The 24,714-nt window shown below is 35.9% G+C and overlaps 1 protein-coding gene across 1 annotated transcript in view; it reads left to right on the top strand.

Annotated features, from left to right (window-relative positions):
* LOC150088074 (putative carbonic anhydrase-like protein 2) overlaps positions 1 to 24,714 on the top strand; it is a 277,372-nt gene that overhangs the window by 70,935 nt on the left and 181,723 nt on the right. Inside the window, exon 3 of the mRNA XM_090370006.1 lies at positions 3,970 to 4,016. Within this exon, the coding sequence (XP_090226132.1) occupies positions 3,970 to 4,016 (47 nt within the window). The remainder of the gene's footprint in view (positions 1 to 3,969; positions 4,017 to 24,714) is intronic.

The raw sequence follows: 24,714 nt of genomic DNA, 5'->3' as shown, positions 1-24,714 counted from the left end.
TCAGAAAACTGAGATACTAAACCATTATTCATGATTTAGAACCATGAATAATGCTTTAGTCAGATGGTTTCGATGAGTGTATTAGATTTTTCTCTTTATATTCGCCATTAAAATAAAAAGCATTTAAGTACAATATGGGGTCTTCCAGAGGATTCCCTCCTACAACTGAGATTGTTCAGCTAAGAATTCTCCACGATATACTAATTTATCAGCGCAGTCGTGTTACCCGACCCAGCGAAGTTACTGTTCATCCATTTTCCCTCTTCCATCTGAGGTATGCGCTTTTTTCCTTGCCATTCGATTAACTTGCCTCATATATTCCCATGCCGTGAACCCACTTACATACTTTTGTAATCATAAAATTTCAAGCACACACGCTTGTTCAAGAAATAGTTGGACCGCATTCTCTCAAGTATATTTTTAAAGAGAAAATCACCGTTTAAGATGTTATTATGAAATTTAATGTAATCTTTTTCAAAGGCCTTACTTCTCATTAACGTCTGACCGAAGATAATAGAAGAGACATTAAACTTTCAATTATCTAATAATATGACACTGAACTCTTAAAAGACAGCTTAAAAATAAAAACTTGACGTGTTTCTATTTAATGAAACAAGCGATGCTCACAAAATTTTATTGCTCTAGGTAAGCTTAGAAATTTCCCCCAGTTATGCTATAACTTAATCAAAAAGAATAGGGTGTGCGAAATTGATGCTAAAAGTTAAAGGAACAATGTCTGTAAACGAGTTTCTTTTACAAACAACACTCCCATTAAAGGTATATTAAAATGTGTGAAATGGAAGAATTATAGTACATTCAAAGAGCTCGTGGAAAATGATTATTTTTTGAAAATGGATAAACGTAAGACAACATTTCCTTCAAAGCAGCGTCTTTGAGAAGAAAGATACTTTATTCAGCGATTTTAAAGTTGTTGGAAACAATCTACAATCTGGAAAGCAGTCTTTAGCTCTTTTGTGAGATCCCGTCAGTAGAGATGTAAAGCTAAGTAAATTAAAGACTATAATTATTAAAATTTAATAACTTATTACAGATTATGGACTGTTCCGTTCATGTTCCACATGGATCCTCACTCCCCCAGATACTAACGTTTTGTCAATTCATTTTACCATCGAGGTGGAAGATGGCTTCATCGGTAAATACTAATCTGTGGTTTTAGGGATTGTAACAAATGAATTTTGTAAAGATGCTTGGAGAGTTGCCTTCTGAGAATATGCCAAACACTTCTGTGGAATCCCAAGTTCTCTACTGGTCTTGTTAGTCGATTTTCGGGGATCCCTGAGATACGCCTGATGCACACGTATACAGTCGTCTGGTTTGTGCTAGGACCACCTGTGCTTTTGTCCTTGCAGATGCATTCACGCTCCATGAACTGCTTATACCACTTAATGATGGAATCTCGAGTTGGTGGATTTCTGTGAAATTCAGTTCGGAATGATCGCTGCACTGAAATACTTGATTTTATTTCATGATAAGAGAGAACGCAAAACAATTTCTCCATAGGCAATGCCATTTTGAATGCAGCGCTATGTGGTGCAGACATCTGCGCCACATTTTTGTCACAGAAACATATACAGTGTATTTGGCATAAACGTTCAAAGTTTTCGACAACCCTTTTCTATTAGTCCGAATCCTTTCACAAGAAAATAAACGGATTCGCCCGTATTACATGGCATGACTTGCCTTTAGCCCAATAAGAAACGAACAGAATTATTCTGTTCTAAAGTAGAGTAATAAGGTGAGTCAGAGGTTTACTAGACATAAGATATTGGAGGGAAGCCCTGCCCAAAAAAGCGATAGTGAATAGCTGTGTACTGTTAGTTGAATTGACGAATGTACAAGGATCAAGCATGACTCACGCTATGGTCTAAACGGTTGTGCAATAAAATTCACCCTATTTTCCGCATAACTTTGGCCATGGTCAACCACTTCCTCCCGCTGAACTGGTAACTCCAATGATATTTACTTCTCAGTTTTACGCACGAATGAAGTTGACAACGATTAGTCATGGAACGTTTACGGGCAGAAGAGATGTGTTATAAGGTACGGAAAAGTCTCAAAGACATTTCTGTATCTTATAAACCTAATTGAAACAACTTTAGTGGAAGTCCTCATAAGCACTTGGGATAAATATCCAAGATGGAACGTGACGGAGCTATAAAAATGTGATACCAGAAAGCACTGAACATGTAAAATTTATTAAATAAACAATAAAGCCTATTTTCACTTGAAGGATGAGCCTATATTTTATTTTATCTTTCGCTTCTGACTAATTCCACCATCTGAACTCGCCAATGGAATTCCTTCGCGTATTGCAACTGCATTACACAACTGCTTCCTGAGAGAATTATTAGGCAATTCTTTACATTGTGTTAATTCAGATGCCCTATTATTAAATTATGACTCTTAAAATCTTCTGAAAAAACAACGTATACCTGGTAATATTGAGATCCTGGTGGACGTGAAATCGAGTACCAACACACACCAATATTGCCAATTCTCTCTCTCTCTCACGTATTTTATTAAAAACTCAGTTTAAGCATGTTTCTGACCATGAAGGACTTTAATCCTGGTGTTCGTTAGTCGTTTCCTAATCTTTCCTAAGTCTCAGTACCGCATCTCCTGGTAGTGTCTTTTAGAATTCATGCCCACCCCATTCAAGACTTAAAAGTAGTCCAGTAGTCAACACGGAGGTAGAGTAGTACGAGTGTTTCAGTTGATCGTTGTTTTGGTTCGAGCCCATTTGAGTACTGAATACAGTAATGTTCTTGTGTTCCGTATCTTGTAAATCCTTTTAAGAATAAGTGGCCATCCTCGAATGTAAAAAGAAAATGTATTTATGTATATTGCGGCCACGAAATATTTTCTCTTAATTTCTTTTCTGTGCAGATGCGTCAGGTGGGTGATGTTTTAATTACAAACGCCTTATACAGTGAAGAGTTTCACAATTAACACTTCCCTCGCAGTGGCACAGTTTGCGAATTATGTAAATAAGCCGTAATCTGGTATCGCATGTTATCTTTTTAGCGCAGTTGCATTAAAGTTTGGTTGCCCTAATACCTCGGTTTCTTCGGGGTGGTGTTTTCGCGCGTGAAGTGTTTCAGAATTCACCTTTTGACGTTTGTTATTCGATGGGATATACGCACCAGTAACCCCTGCTAAGTGCTTAAATCCCGGGAGTGTCTTTGCTGGCTAAAGTAGTCTTAATGGATGCGCTATCACATTATTCCACTAATTCCCTTTATTTACAAAGGAAGTTCTAATTCAAGACTCCGAAAGTGGTTCTCTGTATTCTCCCACTGAGAAAGAAGAGAACCGCTCAGTATGTTTAACTTATAATCTGTGGAGTCAAAAGAAACTTTTGTGGTGTTCTGATGGAAGCAAGAACTAACGTTTCTAAGCTGCATTGTCATGGTTTTCGAAAGCAAATTTAAAAAGAAATATTTTTGTAATAATTTTTTTCTGTGAAACTTTCGAAGTTGAGTTGTTGTTTTGGGGGTTTTTCTTTACAGATTGATTATTTTCATTGTACTGTATCGGCCTATGATATTGTGTATTGATTCTGTACAAATTTGGGTTTATTAATCGATCGGAGTGTTCAGAAACTTTAAAAACCAAATTTGAACTCGAGACTTTTCGAAATTCTGATTCTGGCCAATATCGCGTCACCAGCATTTAAATGTTGTGAACTGCCCCTAACCTTATGTACTATATAAAGAAGAAAATTTGTTCATCTGTTCTCTTTTTGCATTCAAACTTCAGCTTGGCCAGTGCACACAAACTTTGTATCTTATCGGAAATCTGAAATTTTAATCTGTTAAAAAGTTTCTCCTAATTATAGTCTTTGAAACAATCTTAATGATAATTATATATATTTATTATATTTGTTACTATTTTCTCCATCTTTTTTATTTACCTTTTTCCGGATCTTCGAACACTCCGGCTGTCAAGAGTTTGGACAAGCTGGGAAGAATGGTGGACGTACGACGGAATATCAGGTAAGTTATAAGCACGAAGTTTTGTCTTGTAGATAGAATTTCATAGTAAGTTTGTTTTTTAAGATGGAACACAAAGTATTGGAGTCTAATAAACTACTAGAGATAATACAGATAAATTCCAACTTTTAAATAATCCCAATTCAAATACAGACACATTGGACATTTCAAATGCGATTCAAATTATCGATTATTGAATTATTACTACAAAAAATGAAAAACATTAATTAGTGTAATTGTCCCTTTAAACATGATTTGGATTGAACTCGACTTTACTCCCAATTCAAACTCAGTGTTCTGCTCTGGTGGTATTGAAATGCAACCGCTTGTTGGGGCGAGGAAAGTTGAGTTCATGAATGGCGAGTGGGAGTATAATTAGAATTCCTGGGTTGACCTTTTGCCTTCTTCTATTGATACGATCAGTGGAGGAGGCTCTGAAATGTCGGGAGGTATTTAATGTAAACGATAAGTTAAAAATTGATAAGATTCTCGATGAGGGAGTTGACATGTTTGGATAAAACCCAACTCTTGACTTTATTAGATTTGTAGACAGGAAGGAAAGAACCCAAGAGGTTTTTTTTTTTTAAGAAATTCACCTAACTGGAAATAACTTTTTCTGAAACTTTTTAACAGTATTCGCTAGGGTATGTACGTCAGATTTCTGTTCATTATTAAAATCGTGGAGTTGACAAGGGTTGATATCTTAAATAACACAAATTAACAAGTTCTGCATTTTTTTTATTGGTAACATGAAAAATAAGCTTATTTTGGGTTGACTTCTTTCCTTTTACTACGATGATGCTGAAAATGTCAAGAAAAAAGTTGTAGTACGAACAGTTTTCATTTTTTTTTATTTTTATGCAGACAGCATAAATTTATATTTCTTTAATCATTAAATAGCAAATTCCGTTCGCGCAGTCTTTATCCCAAAAAGGTTCTGCCTGTTGCTCTGATAGATTTAAATCACTTGCCAGATAATTAACCCTTTGTTTAATTAGGTGTGTGGTTCTTTTCTCCTCTATAGAATGTAATTCGGATCTTACATCGGGTCTTTTCTTCATTGAGAATTGAAAGTTCGTTATATTAGTTGGTGGTATAGTGGTAGAAGACCTCTCTTTGCCGAAGTGACTTCATTGCTGAAGATAATTGATGAGTAACATGCACGACACTATTATAACAGGTTCTCACAGCAGATGACTCATAATTATGAATTATTCCCTCCAGCGATTACTACCAGTCCTCTTTTTCTCATATACTCAGTAAGCGATTTATATTTTCTGAAGTTGTTATGGAAATAAGGTATATATTCAAAACTGTATCGTGGTATAAAAGGAGTGTCCAGATTCGGCATAGCATAACAAAATAAATTTAAATAGCAGAATTAATTATGATAAATGATTAAATTGATTTATTTAAATGAAATAATTTTTTCTGATTATTTGATCTTTTATTGCATCATTTGTAACAATAAAACACTGAACTGTCTCCATCAGAAAAGTTTCTGAACACCGTATTTCTTTAAGAGTTCAGAATGATCACTAAGATATATAATTAATAGCAAGGGTTCCAAGGGAGAATCCTAAGGGATCCATTGGAATCATTGTAAGAAAAGTAGAACCTAAATGCTCGACCTGAACTCTAGTTGAACGTCGAGGTATATGAAGAGCGATAGAATTAACAGGAGAATATCGTATTGGTCACCAGTTACGTTGCGTATAATCTGGACCATTTACTGGAAGTGATCATACAATTTATTTATAACCCATTGAATGAGCAGTAAGAGGGATTTGGTCTATACTTGGATTCTTATAAAGCAGTGTACAATGACCAGACATTGTACACTGCTTTGTAAGTCACCTGAAAAATAGAATCCCCCTTAATTATCTCCTCATCTTGTTTGCATCATGAAGCACCCTTGCAAAAAGTATGTGAACCAAAATACAATGTACTGGACGAATTTATGAACTCTTAAAAAACGAACATGTTGGTACTTCTACCATATATGTTATTATAACGATAGAAACTTATTGCTTCCTGTTGAAGTACAATGGCTATAACGTGACAGGATTTTGAATGGTGTTCTTTCCGTTGCAAATGAAAGATTGCTTTTCTGATCTGATAAAACTTGATTTCGTACATAAACATAGTGACAAGAACTGGCGTTCAAAATTAACCTTCTTGTAGGCGTGTTTCTAAAATTGCATATTCTAAATTCTGCTGATCAAGGTCGGCAAAGACAATCTATTGTCATCTAGTGAAAAAATGGGGAGTTTCCTAAAAATTTCTTTATAGAAATTTTCGACCATAAAATGTCTTTTCCTTCAGTTGTAGCAGTAGTTAAAAGATTCGGCTACAGTTCTAATTCTCGAACATTTATCAACCCTAAATAGCCTTAGTGTATTGTTTTCCCCTCATTCTCTGCCATTACTATACAGTGGATTGTTTCACTATTTTCTCAGAGCTTCCCGGAGAATGTCGAAAGAAAGGATGATGGGAGGAGACGCTTAGCTTTCAAGAAAAAGACGAGCTCATTGATGTGACTACTGATTCTGCTCTAAAAAGAAAATTTCAGTGAGTCCACTGTTGATTCATTCTGGCTGAGCGTGAAAGAAGAATACTCTTCAAGAGCAAATAAGGCTCTTGATATTTCACTGCCGTTTTCAACATAGTACTTATGCGAGCTGTCGGTTTTCTGCTTTCAGTTAACATTAAAACGGAGAAAGGGCGAATTTAATCGATTCCGAAAAAAAAAAAGTTCAGCGTGCGTGCGTGTGTGTGTGTGTGTGTGTGTGTGTGTGTGTGTGTGTGTGCATGCGCGCGCTAGTCAACGTTTTGTCCTAGATTAGAGGATGTGTATGCAGCTCACCAATCAAACATTTCAGCTTAATTAAGGAGACTTGTGTTTTCTTCTTCTTATGTTTAATGTATACAGAGAATCTTGCTACGTATCTTGTGTTAGTAGCGTTTGAAAAATCCCGAAATTTTCAATTGAGGACAACGGATTCCTTAATATAATATATTAATGATAATTATTTTGCAGATGGTAGGATCCGAAATAAATTAAATTTCGTAGTTTAAAAAAAAATGAAAATAATCTGAAAATATAGAAGCATACGAAAATAATAATCTTTTAGCACTCACATGATGCGCAGTGGAAATGGTTTGCATTTATGTGTCATGTGAGAAGATGGGATGCGAATTTAAAACAAACTCAAAAAGGTTCTTATAAATTATCAAAATATCTCCTCTATAAATTTCCTTCGCAAGTAGCAATGTGGTTGTAATCAATGTCCTCCCCACATCTGGTGGAAAAGACCTGAACTTGAATCCCCTCAAATAAGCGAGCAGTTTTTATGATTTTTTTCCCACTACGTGGTTGAGTTATTTGGTCTCAGGCAAGAATATGCGCATTTACAGACACAATATACTGAAACCTCACAGCCTTAATTACTTTGGAACTTAATACATACCTAACCCAACCTCATCGGGGGGAATATAATACATAGGTTTAGTAATAAGTACTTCTAAACAGTTAAAAAATACATTTGTTCGGCCAAAACGTTTTGTAAATAGAAATAACTAAAAGTTTTAACAAACGTGATTTGAAACGAAAAGGATTATTTCATGTAATTAAAGAAAATTTTCTACGAATCTCCTTTAGTTTATTTCAGGTTATTTGTTCTTCTACAAGCTGAAAATAAAGGAGACTTCCTGTCTGAATCCTCTCTTCATCTTAAAAATATTTTACTCGCGGTTCAGAGATAGCTTGATCAAATATTAGCGCAACAGAATTACGAAATTTAAGGTCTCCAAGGAATCTTATTCCGTCTTGCAAACAAATTGATTCGCAATAGAAGCTTTTGTTTTGCATTCCAGAAAACTTTATCAATTGGCGGACGAAAATCATTTATTACACTTTTTAGCTGTTAAAAATCACTCAGGTGGTTCTTATTTGCATGGTGTCCGTGTGTTTCTGCAATTTTGTATTTGTACAACACAAATAAAATGTTCTGAATTAGAGATTTTGATTACATTGGCGCAGTTTTTTTCCATCTCCGAATCTCTTAGTTCCTTTACTAGCTTAGCTCCTTCTTCTATCTATTATAGTTCTCAGTTCTATCGCTTTTATCTCTTATTTCTTTCCGGTGCATCTTCTGTTAATTCGAAACCTGTCAGTATTCTCCTCAGAACACTCCGGAGAAGTGATGTATGAGCTAATCCAAGTAATCCACAGAAAGTGTTATTGTTGCTTTGCGCCCATTGACATTAAGCTATCCCGTTATCAATAAGCTGTTGAATTAGTTTTCGAACGAAATTTCTTTCTCCAACGTCTTTCGCTGAAAATTGCTCTCAGGAACATACCCTTAAAGACAAATCATCGTACAAAGTAAAATAAAAACTTTTCATCAGCTCTGGTGTACCAAATGGTCATCATTAGTGATCAAGTGGGGACAAAAGCAGCTGAGAGTTGCTTGTTTATTTGAACGTATGCTTACCTCTCTACGCTACACTACAAGATGACATAACAAAAATGTCAGTGTTCTTGGCAATTTCTATCAGCCCCTGTACCAGAAACGTTGGTAGATAACTTCAGTGTACTTCCATTACAGTTTTACTGCACTTACTGCAGCCTCATGCACAGAACTGCTGTGTGTTTGTCTATTAAGCGCTATGGAAACTCAGGCGATGAGGCATCAGTAAATTGTGTCTATATTTTTGGTCATTTTTCAATCAGTTTACATATCTGTTGTACGAAAATTCAGAATTTTCAGAGATAAAAACAATGAAACCCTTTCCCGAGACCAAGGACTGACGTTGTGAAAAGAAGTCCATAAATATTCTTCACGTCATTGACGGGATTGGTACTGGGGTCTTTTCAACCCAGTATCAGAGGATGGTGAATTTGATCCACTATACTACCACGAGAACTTCGTACGTTGAGAAAATTCATTTAATAGTTCACATCGAGAAGGAAAACCATCGCAGTAGCACAGTGGTTGTAATCACCTTCCTTCCACATCGTATCATAAAGACTAGAGTTCGAATTCCTTTGATGACACGAGGAATTTTATGGGCTTTTTATATAACACAGATGAGTTAGCCGGTATTAGGCGAAGATTACATGGTTTATCTCCCAGAAATGTGGGTTTTCAATCCAGTAAACGGCAAACCGACCGAGAAATAATGCAATTACAGACACAATATATTGATACCCTCATAGACTTAGTTGACTTTAGGTTGGGTACTTAACACATACCGAATAACTACTTTACCTTATAAATAAAAATATAACGACGTTTTATATAGGTATGGCACATTGATGATTCAGAGTCTTATTTTCCTGGGCGCAAATTCTAAACAGTTCAAATATTTTCCCGTGGAACATCCTGAATTAAATCGAATTCGAAGAAACCGAATTCGATGTAACTCAGTATGTGTTTCCAACTAGTGTTAATTGTCAGCCAAGCAGCGCAAAAAAAAGTGTCATAGGTTTTGTATTCCAAATCATGGTGAAATCACAATGTAACTCAGAACTTCAGAACAAAGGTTTTGCATGCATTCAAAGGATCTTCAACCAAACAGTTACAGGTCATCCCCACCGATTGCAGATAATTGTATGTAACTGTGCAGTATGCAAATATTTCGGCCTATAAAGGTGATCTGCGGTTAGCCTGTAATTCATTTCGAAACTTGTATGCAGAACGATAACCACAAAGAGCTAAGAGGATTTCGGAGGAGGAACAATGGATGTCACGTAATAATGAAAATGTCTGGACGTGCTGCTGCTCAGACATTAAACATCGTTATGTCAACAAGTGATAACGTACTAAACAAATTAAAGTCTAGAGGTGATACTGGGCCTAAGAAACGACCAAATAGGCGTAAAACACTGACTGACTCTTCGACGAGCCTTGAGACGATTGATTATTCTATCTTGTCATTCGATCCTAGAGAATCTAAGTTTGAATTGGAAGCGGACGCAAATAAACCTGCAAGTGTTTCCACGAAATAAGTAAACCAGTATGAGATGAATTTCCAAGGAAAAGCTGCAGTCCATATGCGGTTAACAAAACAAATACATAACGTTAACTGGCAGGGTACAACACGCACGCACTCAATCTTAAGTGTGGATCGATAGAAATCAGTGTATTATCATCTCAGGCAGAACAATGCTCAATCACCGTCCTCTTCACAACTGGACGAAATGGACCTGGTTTGAATCCTATTAATGGAGCAATGTATTTTATTGGTATTTTTCACTCCATGGTTGAGTTAGTCGGTCTCACAGTATAGGACAACAAGATTTTTCGTCCAGAAAAATAGGCAAAATGACCAGAGAACCCTCTAAATTTATGAACATAATACGCAATGGTGGATGAAGTTGTTCTCGGGTAACCATAATATAACAATTTTTTTACCTCAGTGTTTTGTCGCAAGTGTGAAATTGGGAGAAAGAGGTATTATGGTCTTGGGGCTTTACTCGTGGTATGTGTTAGATCCATTGGTCGCAGCGCAAAGACCCATGAATTCCATGCCACTCAGTTGACCTAATTGATATTCTGGTCATTCCTCCTTGCCCCAAATTTTAGAAATTTTACCCTCATTTCAGATGAAGATCTTTTGGATGAATTGAAACGCAGAATTAGGATAAAACCAAGATGCAAATCTTGGTTTTATTCTAATTCTGCGTTTTGAAGCCTTCTTCGTAAGTGGAGCTCAGAAGATTTACACAGGGAGCTAAGTATCATCACTTTCTTCCAAAAGATCTCATAACCCTTACACAACGCATTGCAGCAGTCATTGTGGCCAAAGGTGGACCAATATGATATTAATTAATTGAATAAATGTTTTATTCATAACTAGAAGTGTCACATGATTTTTATTAGTACAGTGTACATATTGAGATTCACAGAATCTAAGTCAAGAAATTATAAACCTTTCTGGTTGTTGTTGTAATATTGCTTCGTGTATATTGTATGTAAATTGCGTGTATTCTGAGGTCGATTTTCTGTTTTCTGGACGAAAAACCCGAGTTGCCGGGAGAAAAACCATGCTACCCTCGCCTGAGACCGACTAACTCACTCATATTGTGAAAAAGGCCTATAAAAAATTCCTAACGTCATTGATGGGACTCAAACAAGTCTTCTGCTTCATCCAATGTGGGGAGGACGACGATTATACCAACTGTTCTACCCACGAGGGCAGCCTTTCTGGATCTGCGACCTGAACCTGCAAGTGTTTTCCTAATGGCCATACCTTCTATATGCTCGAAGACTCAGGTCATTAAAAAATACACCCAAAATTTTATTCTGAATGTCTTAAACACTTTATAAGATTGGCCAGATTTATGGCCAAGAGACCCAAGCGCTGGATAACAACAGTAGATAAACTATACAAGTCAATCGAGAGGAATGTCAAAATCGTTAGTTGAATGCTTCATATTTCCAGGACTGGAAGACCTGTTCGCAATTATTAACAACCGTTCATTCCCTAGTAAAAGTTAGGAGAAATATCTAAGCATTCCCAATAGACACTTGAAAATGACAATGAACTTGCCTTCTACATAGAGCCGAATGAAAAACATCGGAAAAATTAATCACACAATCAATCAATTACACCGAGTATAATGGTGTACAGAAGGGGTGAATCACAGAGTATTACGGCGTATTCAATCCACTCATGAATATAGAAAATAGCTTTACAATTCAACCATCCCTAGAACTCTTTGATTTCAAATTCAACAAACCAATGAAGCCATCAACACACTAGCCTATTCTGAATAGTAACTAGTAGTCATATTCATCCACTAAAGTGCATACAGGTAATGATTAATACCTGCTCTAGCTCTGGTATTACTTCATGAGATAGCAGTGGGCTGTGTTTATTAGATGTACACGAAGGCAAGGCTTCAGTTTAGAAGCTTTATGATTTTCCCCACTTTCCTCCCCTTTATTCTGTATTTAACATAAAGTAGACATTACTGCACTGCTTTGGAGCATTGCAGTGAGGTACCATTCAGGGTTTTGATACTTCATTATTGCAATGAAGTATCATTCCGGGTTCTTTTATTATTATTATCTTTATTTCTCTTAGGAGACACCCGGTTACAGCCACTGGCCAGGGGGGTGATGATACATATTCAATTATGCAACAAAATCTAATACAATTTTAAAATACATGAAATACTTGTTATCTAACTTAAAAATACATCTTATCTGGAATATAAAATGCTTGAGTTACTAGATATCTACTAAGGCTTTTACCATTTAATTAGTAGAAAGAGGTACAAACTTAATACTTTCTTAATACTGTACTTTCTTCTCCGTCCCAATAATTTTGGTAAATGCCATTGTCGTTGGCGCTCATTTATTTATATATTTCTTTTTTTTTTATTTATCGCTGCGTGCCAGTTGTACAATTCCTGGCTGGCTCGACAATTGTAGACGTTCAGTCATGTATTTTATTTATTTATTTATTAATCCTTTTTGATTTAAAATAAATCAAAAAAATGACTTCCACCCTACTGAAATCCCGAGCGCATACAAATTCACTGCAATTTTCAGAAAATTCCAAATTTGGGATGCATAAAGCGGTATGTTAGCAGAGAATGAAGACGACAGAAAATTTACATAAATAAATTTTAACAAACCTTATATTAACAAAAAAAAAAAAAAAAACACATATACACCTACAGATTCCAAATTTAAATTTATATATAAGAACTATGATACAAGAATTTTCACAACCTCACACATATGCGTCAACCATTCTCACATTTTTTTCATATATATATAGGAACTCCCCGACTTACGAAAGGTTTGCGTTCCGCGGAACTATACGTAAGTCGGGGAATTGTCAGATGTTTGTGCAGCATTCGCAACTGTGCTCTCTGAATTGATTGAATCAAAAAAGAAATGTTCAACGAACGTGTAAATAGTATTAATTCAATTTTTTATCTCATGCGCAGAAAAAGTTACAAAAGCGTGCAATTTCAAAATTATAAAAAAGGAGAGGAGACAGGCATAACGTCAGTAAGTTTTACCTCTTGAGCATCGTTGCCAGAATCGACGTCTTCAGCTGATAAGTACGCCGCTACAGAGGTTGAGGGCTGTGGAGATTCAGAAGGATTCGATCGCTCAACCTTACGAAAGAACATATTAACGGATGACTGGACGGTGGCTTTTTTCTTTTCATCGTAGATTTATTTGTAGCAAGCAAGCATATTATTCACCCCTCAGTTAACTTTTAAGAATCGTTCGCAGGATCCATCTTCTTAAATCTCGCCATTGCCGATGAAATTTCACGAAATGCCATTGCTATCTCTCTGGCGATGAAGCCTCTCGACTGCTCATTTGGTTCATCTTGAGCTTCGTCGGCATTTTCTTCTTTCACTATTCCGCCTGCAAGTCAATAAGTTCTTCGTTAGATAATTCCTTCTCTTCTTCCTCTATTAACTCCTCCACGTCTTTGGCAAAACCACCAACTGAAATAGCTCTGCAACCTTTATAACATTACCTGTAACCTCTTCATATGATTCGTCTTTTTCAAATCCTTCGAAGCCTTTTATGTGCCATGGGCATATTTTCTTCCATGCGCCATTTAAACAACTTTTAGTAATTTTCGCCCAGGCCTTATTAATGTTTCAGATGGCGTGGTAACTATTGTAAGATTTCCAAAAGTCTCTTAACGTAAAATTTTTCTCATCGTCTACTGCAGACAATGCCTGAGCAAATGTTGTGCGTAAATAGTATGCTTTTAAATTCGAAATCACATCCTGATCCATAGATTGGATGAATGAAGTCGTGTTTGGCGGTAGAAATATGACTCAGGTTTTGAATTTAAATCATCTAGATGCGTAGGATGTACAGGAGCATTATCTAATAGAAGCAAAATCTTGAAAGGAACGTCGTTGTCTTTACAATATTTTTCAATCTCGGGAATGAAGCAGCATTTAAACCAATCCTCAAATGGAGATAGGTTATCCTCTGGTTCGATCGGAAATGTACGGTTAGGATGACTTTATTGATGCCCTTAAATGCAAGAGGATTTCGGATTTCCAGAATGGTACACAAGCAGTGGTTTTAATCTGTAATCTCTCTCTGCATTAGCCCAAAACAAGAGCGTGGCCCCTATCTTTTGACGCCTTGAAACCTGGCACTGTATTTTCCTCATTGGCAATGTATGTCGATCCGGCATTTTTTTCCAATACAGAGCAGTCTCGTCAACGTTAAAAATTTGCTGCATTGAATAGCCGGCCTTCATCAATAATTTTTTTCCAACACATCACAAAATTTCTCCGCAGCTGCAGAATCAGCACTGGCAACTTCATCGCATAATTTAACGTTGTGGAAACCAGCGCGATGCTTGAACCTATTAAACCACCCGTTTCTTGCCACGAACTAGGGTTCGCCGTACTTATCCTTAATATCTTTATAAATATTTGTTGCTTTTGCTTGAATGGCCATTAGACTCAGGGGCACTCGCTTCTGAATCTGATTTTCCATCCATATTATTAACAGCTGTTCCATCTTCGATATAGCACCTGAACGCTGTTTTGTGATCACTGTTGATCTTAAGTGCGTTGATCCTTTCACATGTTCCTTTATAAGCGCACTGTTCTTTAAAATAGTATTCACTGTTGAAGCAGCGAGACCTAATTCCCTGTCAATAGATGACAAACTTTGTCCTGCTTCGTACTTCTTAATCATTTTCATTTCTAAATCAATTTTGTTTCGTTTCCTGGCACTACCATCACTTGCACTTTCCGTTGGTCGCTTTCCCTTCATCATTGTAATACAGGAACGAAGAGAAGTTTCTGAAAATTTGTATTTTATATGATAGAAGATTTCAGTGAAGGGGAACACATTTCACCATAATAGCGTAAAAACTCACATAATGCAGTTATCGGTATTATCGCAAATTCAAAAAAGATAGTTTACTACCCGTTTATAATTAGATGCACGAACAGAAAAGCCCAGTAAATCGGAAAGTGAAAATTGTTTTTATGGTCGTGACCTGCAAGAAATGTGACGGGAAATTAGAATTTGCTGATGAAGGGATCCCCATTTAACCCTGAAAGCTTCATGTCATTTATTATTAAAACTTTTCTGGATTATACAGAATTCATCTCTCTTTAAAACTATGGAATCCAGAACGACAGGCCCATTTATTTCCATTTTTTTCTGGCGATCTATCTCTTCTTCTTCTAAGACTCTTGGACTGGACCCTCTTTCCGGGTAGATTTCTTGATTCACACATCTGCATGCCAAGATCATTCTCGATGTGTTGGATCTAGACACATCTACAGCTTCATACATGAATTAATCTTCAGAAATGCAGCATTGCTTGCTAGACACGCCGATCACCCGACTGATGGCTAACTCCACTTTAACCGCACATGTTTCCCATTCGCCTGCACTTCCTAAACAAAAACATCACTTTAAGTCCGCATATCCGCCCGTTCTCTTCCCTCACTACCCCCTTTTTTCCCTTAAATCTCTCATTTAAGAAAAAAAAAGAACTCCAACTCTCACTCGAACCCTAACCCAAATTCTAAAAACTCTCCATGTCCTCACCTCCTCTCCACCCTTTTCTTTTTCTTCTTTATCTTACTTTCATGATTTCCCAACTCTGAACTCCGACCCCAAATAACTCCAACAACTTGCTAATTCTCATCCGAACCCTTTTTAATCAGAAGTTTGGAACTCCTCTCTCAGAACTTTCCACCAATCTTACTACTATTCTTAATTTCTCACTCCTTCCTATTTGCTAAAAAAAAACGTAGCACCGTCGTCTCCCTCGTGCAACAAACCAAAACTCTCATTTGTAAATTTCTTGTTTTCTTGATTATTTTCGCACTCCAGCAATACAACCGTTTTATGTGTGCCGAGAACCGCCAAAAGCAGCTATTGTCTTGTTTTCACAGTTTTTCTAAATGTCGCCAACTTACCTAAAATCGCCACACTGGCGCGGTCTTCTTTTGACACGAACGCCAGATTGTCCAGTTAGTTCTGTTTCTATCTAGCTGTGCGGCTTACATAAAAGCATCCTTAATACCTGTATCTTACGACCCTATAGTCTTCCCCTCCTAGTAACCCTTTCTCGCTTGTATGCAAATTGCTACCCCTTCCCCAGTATGGGCCCTCTTGTACTACTGGTTACTTCTTGTCTCCATTTAACTGCTGTTTACTTCACGCATTCATAACCTCCCTATTTTTAAATCCAGTATTTTCAAACCTTAATATTTGCATATTCAAAGTTAATATTCAAACCGTAATATGTGTATTATTCTAGTCACGTGTCTTATTTGAATTTCTATCTAACGTAACTGTCAACAATAATAATTCGAGGAACATTAATTTCTGTGGCGTTCTTAGTTTAATCGGATGCTTGGTTATTGGCTGTATGCAAGTTAATTAATGAAGTGGAATATTCAGAGGATTAGATAAATGTGTATGAGAATCATTGCTGAGAAGGAAACTGTATATCTGATGGGTTTTCCTGATACGTGGCCGATAGGCAGTTTAAGCTGGAAAAGAGAAGTGACATAAACAGTTATTACGTTAATTTAGTTAAGAAGGTAGAGGATTTATTTTTATCATAATTAAATGAGTAAACAGCAATTAATGATGATATTTCAAATTTTAATCCAGGTCTATGTACTAAAGTTAATTTAGAGCCTGGAAAAACTTTTATTAAAGCATGATCGCTATTTTGTATTTTATTATTATTGGTATTTAATGACTGAGAAAGTGTCATCCCCTGTAGCTTGAATTATAGTTATTAGTTTTGCCATTTTTTCAGTTCTATTACTTGTATCACTTGGTAACGTATGTGTGGTGTAAATTTGGGACTGGATGATTAATCTGGTCTTCTGGAAAATGTTGAAGTGGAGCAGGGATATTCTCTAAGAATTGTGATGAAGTTGATCTCTATGACTGTTTGGTATTGTTTTGAATTTTTGATGGATTGGACAACCTGAGAAGGATATGTCAGAGGAAAGGGATGATCTAAAGAATTTATTCTCTGAATCCATAGATATATTTATTTAAATAGATCGCAGGATTATTATTATATTTTAAATTTTCAAGTCCCTTAAAATGCAAAAGGGCTTATCAGATTTAATAATTTCAAATAGAAATTTTGAAATAATGTCCATTGTTTTAGGGAGGACGTGGGCTAACATTGCAATAAATGTAAGAGCTTTATATCGGAAGGATCTCATGGTTTTTAAAATTTTATCGTTGTTATTATGTAATTACAAAAGCAAGTGGGACTGTAGAAACCTACCTCAAAAAGGAATATTTCTAAGGAGTCTTAAAACTATATAAAATTATAAAAGATGATAGTGAGACCGCATTTAGAATATTGTGTTCAGGTCTGGAGGCCACACTTATAGATAGACATAAAAGTTTCTAGAATGGGCTCAAAGAAGAGCAGCCAAATTGGTGGGGGATGCTAATCGATATCCATGTGAAGGACGACTTAAGGTGCGGACAGCAAAGCTTCGCAACTAGACATACCGGTTGTTGGGTTGTTGCTATAATGGGATTTTCCGGGGCTACTTAGACATGTCCGGGGGGCTTGATTGAGATATATAAGACCCCGAAGGAAATCAGTAAAATGAATGAGGAAGGTATGTTTTCCGTGGTAGGATAAACAAGAACTATCAGTCACAAATACAAAATTTTGGGGGGTATCAGAAGGCGAGATTTCATGAACTTTACCTTCGAACAGTTTGGATAATTGGAATGAATGAGTGTATGTTAAGCGCAAAAGCAACTAAGGCTGAGGAGCCAGCATAATGTGTCTCTAAATTGCATGTGTTCTGTGGTTGATTTTCCTATTTTCTGGAAGAAAATCCAGTTTCCGGGTGGAAAAATCATGCAACCTTCGCCTGAGACAGACGAACTCACGAAGTTGTGAAAAAGCCCATAAAAATTCTTCGCATCATTGACGGGATTTAAAACCGGGCATTTTCCACGTGATATGAGGAAGATGGTGATTATAACCACTGTGCTATCCCCAAAGGTAGATCACTGAAAAAATTACATGCTACAATTGTTGAAGAGGAGATTTTGGTAAAGTTCATAGCGTAATTGAGTATCCACTTTTTGGCAATGGAAAAGGTACGAGAGCTTGCGAATTTTTTTTCCGTTTTTCTCTGTTTTTTTTTGGAAGATTCAGAAAACCTCTGCTTCGGAACAGAAACAATACATCGAGACAGCAGACATGATGGGATGCAATATTAATTAACCTAACATAATACCCTTGCACTGTTGCTGTTATGGGTCAGGCATCCACGTTAAACTATTCGCTGATTGCAATAAAGATATTAACAGTGGATTTATTTCTCATTAAAAGCTAATAAAATTTAATTTAGAATAGATGAGGAGTTGAGCTTCCTTACTTCGCACTAATCTTAAGTTTCGGGTTTATTCTTGAAGCGCTTCATACCAAGGAAATCCTCTTGCTGGCTGAATAAGCTCCATTCCGATTTTACAATAGCGATAACTCACTAAAGCAGTCTTGACTGCTGCTAATCCAGAGTCCAGGTGGAGTGTTAAACCAGAATGACGACAATCTATCTACTTTTTTTTTCTGCTGCAAGATTCAACGAGGGATTTCAGTTCGATGCTATAAAGTATTGGTAGTGGATGTGTTGTCGGAGATGGGTAACGAGATTTCAGTCAGCTACTAAACGTGTGAAGTACCAGAACTGGTAACTTGTATAAATGTGATCCATAAACACTTATATACCACGTTATAAAAGACTATTCAATATTACTGCACTATGTCGTATATGAATCTTTTCATCAACTACAAATAGCACCATAAATTGAAAAACTATTCTTTCACTCGTTCTGCATCTCGTTACTTCATAAACTTGCAAATTGGACATTTAAGATTATGAGAAGAAAAGGATAGTCTTAAAATGTAGTAAAAGGATAGGAAATGGTTAATGTATAGCCTGCAGAATTCGCATCATAAATAATTTGCGGGATTTTGTATTTAGAAACTTGCGAGAGACATCAATTATATTTTTATATTTAGAGTTCTTGCAAACCATGAAAATTTTTATTCAAAAATCTTGCAAATTACTCAAATTTTGTATTTATAATTTACCAAAGGTTTCTGTTGAAAGTACATTTAGATAAAAATAGCTGTGGGTATGTCGTGCGTAAAAATAGCTGAATATTTTTAGGGTCGTATACTACTGTAGTTTTCCCGGTATAAAACTATATTTATCAAAATTTAACAACACATGTTTGATAAATTTTTAAGTTAATTAAAATGTTTAGCTATTTTTAAAACCATCAAAATTCCTTTTATTTTATTTCGTTTGAATACTGAATCCAAACTAGGAAATCGTGTGCATTAAAAGAAAGAAAAGTTCCATAAATAAGACTTTAAAATGCACTCAGATGTTATATTCATTTGATGTATGTTAACAGTAAAGCTTCTTCTGCATGTTGGACAAAAATAGACTTCACCTGAAGTAAAACATTTACTTGTTCGCATGGGATCTATCTCCAAGCTCAGTGCCATGCGCAGCTACATCTATTGGAAAACTACCTTATCCTGTCTCGTGTTTACTTTAGGAAGGGAATTCTATTCGTATCCAAGCAAAAAAAATTACGGTGCAATATGTACCACTGGTATCTCTTTCCAGTGAATTACAATATGCACTAATGGAATCTTCTAAAAAATATACAACTGTCTTTTAAAATTAATACTAAAACTTTAATCCCAACTTCCATTATATTTTTTCGTTCTTTTCTTAAAAATTTAAAACTACACCATTTTTTTCCGCCATCCTTCGTCTAGATTAACGAATAATAGGGTTATTTATTTACATTTCGAACAATTCTGTCTTTCTTTCCATTTCCTCTTTGCTGCTTTTTTAACAACACAATGCATTTCTGGTTTTTATTAATTGAACAAATTTAAATCGTAATGTCACTATTTTTATTTATTCCAGCATTATTTAATGTAGTAATAAATGCAGTAATCCTCAACCATAAGGAATTTCTTCCCCGACTTAAATTTAAATCAACCACAGATTCCAAAATGCTTTGCTGTCATCTTCCTCATACTTCAACAACGTAAAATTATAAACAGAAGTCGTTTATTAAAATTGGCAACTTTACAATCGCACTTCCCATTATCCAATTCTGTTCCATTTCGTGTTTCCTTTAGAATTCGTAATTGCCACAAGAGATATTTTTATCACGCTACTCTGGTAATCTCGGATGCACTCCAGCGCAATCTGAGAGTGCAAACAAGTTGGATAAATACTTTCATTATATAGCTATCATCTCTGAGCAAGTTGACTAATGAAAATTTTGAATTTTCGCTGATACCATTCACTTCGGCATGGATTATACAGAATTTGGGATCAATGGAATGGTTGTTACGTGAGCATACATGAAATGAATCATAGGATGTTTACAACACTCTACAAGCTGTTTTAGGAAATGGAATTTTTCCTTTTTTTTTTGCAAAGTACAGATATTTATGTCCTACGTCATAAATGTAGCTACTATCTCACGCAAATTGATGTTAAAAAAAAGAATGACCCGACGTGTACAACCCACAATTCATTGCATATCACCAAACCATAAAAACTATTCCACTATAGCTAGTTGATAATTTATATTATTTTTCATTTATATAATATTTCTGTAATATTAAACCACTTCGATATTTTTCTCTTAGATTTTAATTGTCTCGAGTTTCTAAAGAAAAATAAATAACATCAACTATACACATCTCTAAGCTATTTGTAAACTTCGTCTTTACAATACTTAACCAATCATTGATAATGAACAGGAAAAAAACTTGTTAAATTGAGCTTATTATTGTTATTACATTTAATAACACAAAATTAGATTTTATTTGCTTTTTCCAGCAGGGATCGACCAGCTTACAATCCAAATGTGTGAGAATGTTTCGAAGTTCATTAAACAAGACCAAAATTGGTTATCCGGTTGTTACTTCGTAAATTAATTAACTTTTTTTAATCATGCGACACCTTCACACTTCCACACCATCTAAAAGTGGCTCATTTAACTTCGTAAATGAAATCAAAGCTATTTACATCCGTGGTGCCAAGCAACGAAGGGATTACGAGGTTAGCGACTTCCCCATCTAATGTGGGTATTCAGAAATTATTCATTTTTTAAACTGCAGGAGAAATTTTTAGGGGGTGGTTAAGATGGGAAGATAACAGACTGTTACCAGACGAACTCTGCGTGGCAGGCTAATAATAACTTCTTATAATGGATCACGTGATTATGCTCTGTCAAGCAGTGATAACTGGGTTAGGATTTATTTGGTCCAACTAACGTGCTCGGTATAGAATCTGTTGAAAAACGGCTCCTGGTTTAACCAGCGTAAAACTAAAGTTCTTGCCGAAATCGTGTATACAACTAGTGGCTTTGCGGTGGGAGAGCTTTACTGAAGCCAATCAATGCGATGTTAGAAGGGCAAGGGGGGTGGAACTGGCGTTCAGCCAATAAGACCACTTAGCCCAAAACCTGAACGTGCTCGCTTTCCGAGAAAGGGTGGCTGGCGAATTTTGTAATGTGCAATGCACATTAGCCAAATCAGGGCTATACGAAAGGTCATTAGAGCGAAGGCATTCTGCCTTACGTCGATCTTATGTTTCATTCAACTTTCGAAGTTGATTTATTTGTTAGGTTGGTGTAGTCTTTAAGCATCATAATCATGGTTGCTGAATCCATCTCAGAGATATAATTTTAACCTTCCAATATTTCTTGTAGACTATATCACATAGTGCACAAGAGTTTTGATTATTAATGGTAAGTATAAAGTCAGAGGTAATAACCAATTTCGTAGAAAAATTACAAATTTTTTTATAAGTTACATGAACTGGGACAATAGCCTTTTATAATTTGTTGAGAAAAACGATGCGGATATGGGAAATTAACGTAAAAAACAAGAAAATAATTTAAATATGGAAGAGAACGTCATTTATTCACTACTTTAAGGATTAAAAAAAAATTACGTATATTTTTTATCAAGGGAAAATTATTTCTATTATCCATTAAGATGAAATATTTTGAATTAACACAGTTGGGATCATTTGGATCATTTGGAAAACAGATTACTGGATAAAACAGAAATCTGAAATAATGGAGCAGCCGCTCACCACAAGAATATCATGATGGATCTTTGACCAAGGACCTTGAAAAGAGAACGATTAACTTAAATCACCTCTGAAATCCATTACGATACACTATTAGAAACGCTATTTAGACTATTATTAGGTAGAAAAGATGGCATTTTAATAACCAGTTGGTTGTGGAAAGGAAAATTGATTAGAAGACATCATATGGTTAGTTTACTAGAATTCAACCTACTTAAGTGAAGAGCGATGTAGAAGTGCAGTTTAGCTTTTTTATTTGGTAATACGATTCCAGAATACAGCTAGAAATGAAATATTGACATACTACTAATTATAAAGAACTCAACTGCTGTGATTTGTCAGTAGTGTTTGGAAAAGCGACTTAGATTACTGCTTTTATTCGATGTAAAATGAACGGATACATCGATTTTTTCTAGCTGATTATTTTTATTTATTTTATTATAATTTTTTTTAATAGAGAGCTGGCGAAAGCTATCTTGGATAAAAGGATGTCCTACCTTGGAAAACTTATTTCTTGCTCCTCATAAGGTGACTTATGAGGAGTAAGAAATAAGAAATAATTGCTATGATAGCAGTAATCCTTGCACACCATGGACTTCAATAGCATACATAGATATTCCTGGTCGTATTATTCCATTCCTGTTGAAGAATGATCTCCATATCTGCCAGCTTCTGTTGTCAATCGGTTGCTCTGTTCCACATGGCTCCACCTATTCTTGATGGGATTCATATCTCGAAACTGAGGCCTGTGGCAGATGCTACCCATCGCTGGAATCTCTGTGTACTCTTCCTACATGAAAGTATCACCACCAGCTGCATGCACAAAGGGTAGCTGCATTTTGGTTCCATTGCTTCACCAATTGCTTCCAAAACCCTCGTGCATTTCTCAGTCCTAAAACAATATAAACTGTGACTGGAAAAACTTGCGAATTTCCATAGAACTGCGTACACCAATTGTCTTGAGCTTTCCATATTGGTAGGAATGAGTTTCTTCCGTCTGATATTAAAAGTTTTGCGATTGTCTGCAATGCGCGGACCAGAAATCCGTGGTCTCGGTTGTGAAATATCTCCTTCCTGCCTACACTTGTTCGCATTTGCGGTTACACCATTACAAGCAGTAATGGAACCTCGTAACGATGTAACATGGGAAAGCCAGATGGCTGGTGTCATCTGTCTTTCCCATGTTTCCCCTTTAATTAATCACTCCACCGAGGCACTGCAGCTCTTCTTATAGGTCGTACCGTGTGAACCAACACGCCACGAGCAGTTTTAGTTTCTTAAAGAAGGTGGGCGAATATCGGAGCGCTGTATGCTCTAATAAATTAGCAAGGCAGTGTATATAAGTAATATATTAAGCTATAGAGTGCAATTTGGTGTATATAGTAGTATATTAAGCTATAGAGTGCAATTTGGCTACTTTGATTATCGAATCAGCATGAATTAGAATAGAACTAACACAAAACGCTCTTTTAAATTCCAGATAAGTTGTAAGTATTTTTAATTCACGATTTTCAATGCGCACGCGTTTTCCCAACGTTTCTGGACTCTGCCACGAAAAATGCATGGCCCATTGTGAACTGTGGCGCCAAAAACCTAGCTGCCCTTAATAATTCAACGTTTGCAGTCAATGAATATGTAAACTCCTCTGGCCTTGGCCGTATTAAGGATAAACGGAAATTTATTTATTCTTTCTTTCTTTCACAAACATGTATCCTACACAAATGGCTGTTTTCTGCTTCGTATATAATTAAACTATTTTTTATTTTATTTTTTCTATAGTCTAACAAAGAACAAGCAAAAACAGACGAAGCTAAAAACAGTTCCAGAAATAGAAATTAATTCAATGAATTCTCATTAACCATTGGAATAAACGAATTCGAATATGAAAATGAGTTTTAGTTAGTAAAAAATAAAAATTCCAAAAACCAAGACGGCCGATTTTGAAGCATAAAAATCAGCCTTCTTCAACACTTGGAAGAATTCGTTAGTGAAAGAGAAGAGGCCAGCAGTTTAATACCCAGAACAGCGTGGTTCGATAAATTATCGTAGCTCAGCTGTACCATGCTAATCATTGGACTCCAAAGAAATTAGGCAACTTAAAGTTAACGACGCATATAAGATAAAAAAATGCAGAAAAAGGCTTAAGCATTTATAATTTATCTATACGAGAATATTCTAAAAGCACGTTTATTGGAAAGTATAATGCTACTGTAGGAAATGTAGATTAAGAAGAATACTGGCGTACTTCTCACCTATAAATAGCTTTTGCTGGTGGGTTTTCTTCTCAAATACTTTATTTCATCTACTATGCGAAACTTATTTCTTTTTATCTCGATAAATAAATGAAAAGCAGGCGCGCGCGCACGCGCACACACAAAAACTCTTCTGCAAAATGTTGAAGGAGACTATTTGTAAAATTTATTTACTTTTCTCCTTCATCTAGAATGATGAGTCTCGAAGAGATCATCCGATATACGGACACGCGCACATATACGGACGCACACTCCTCCATTTCTTTGTTCCAACTTT

Source organism: Mastigoproctus giganteus, chromosome 3 (genome assembly GCF_048544385.1).
Source record: "Mastigoproctus giganteus isolate SK-2022 chromosome 3, ASM4854438v1, whole genome shotgun sequence".
NCBI classification, from domain to species: Eukaryota; Metazoa; Arthropoda; class Arachnida; order Uropygi; family Thelyphonidae; genus Mastigoproctus; species Mastigoproctus giganteus.
The sequence above is the reverse complement of the archived record's forward strand: the minus strand, read 5'-3'. Positions and strand labels throughout refer to the sequence as shown.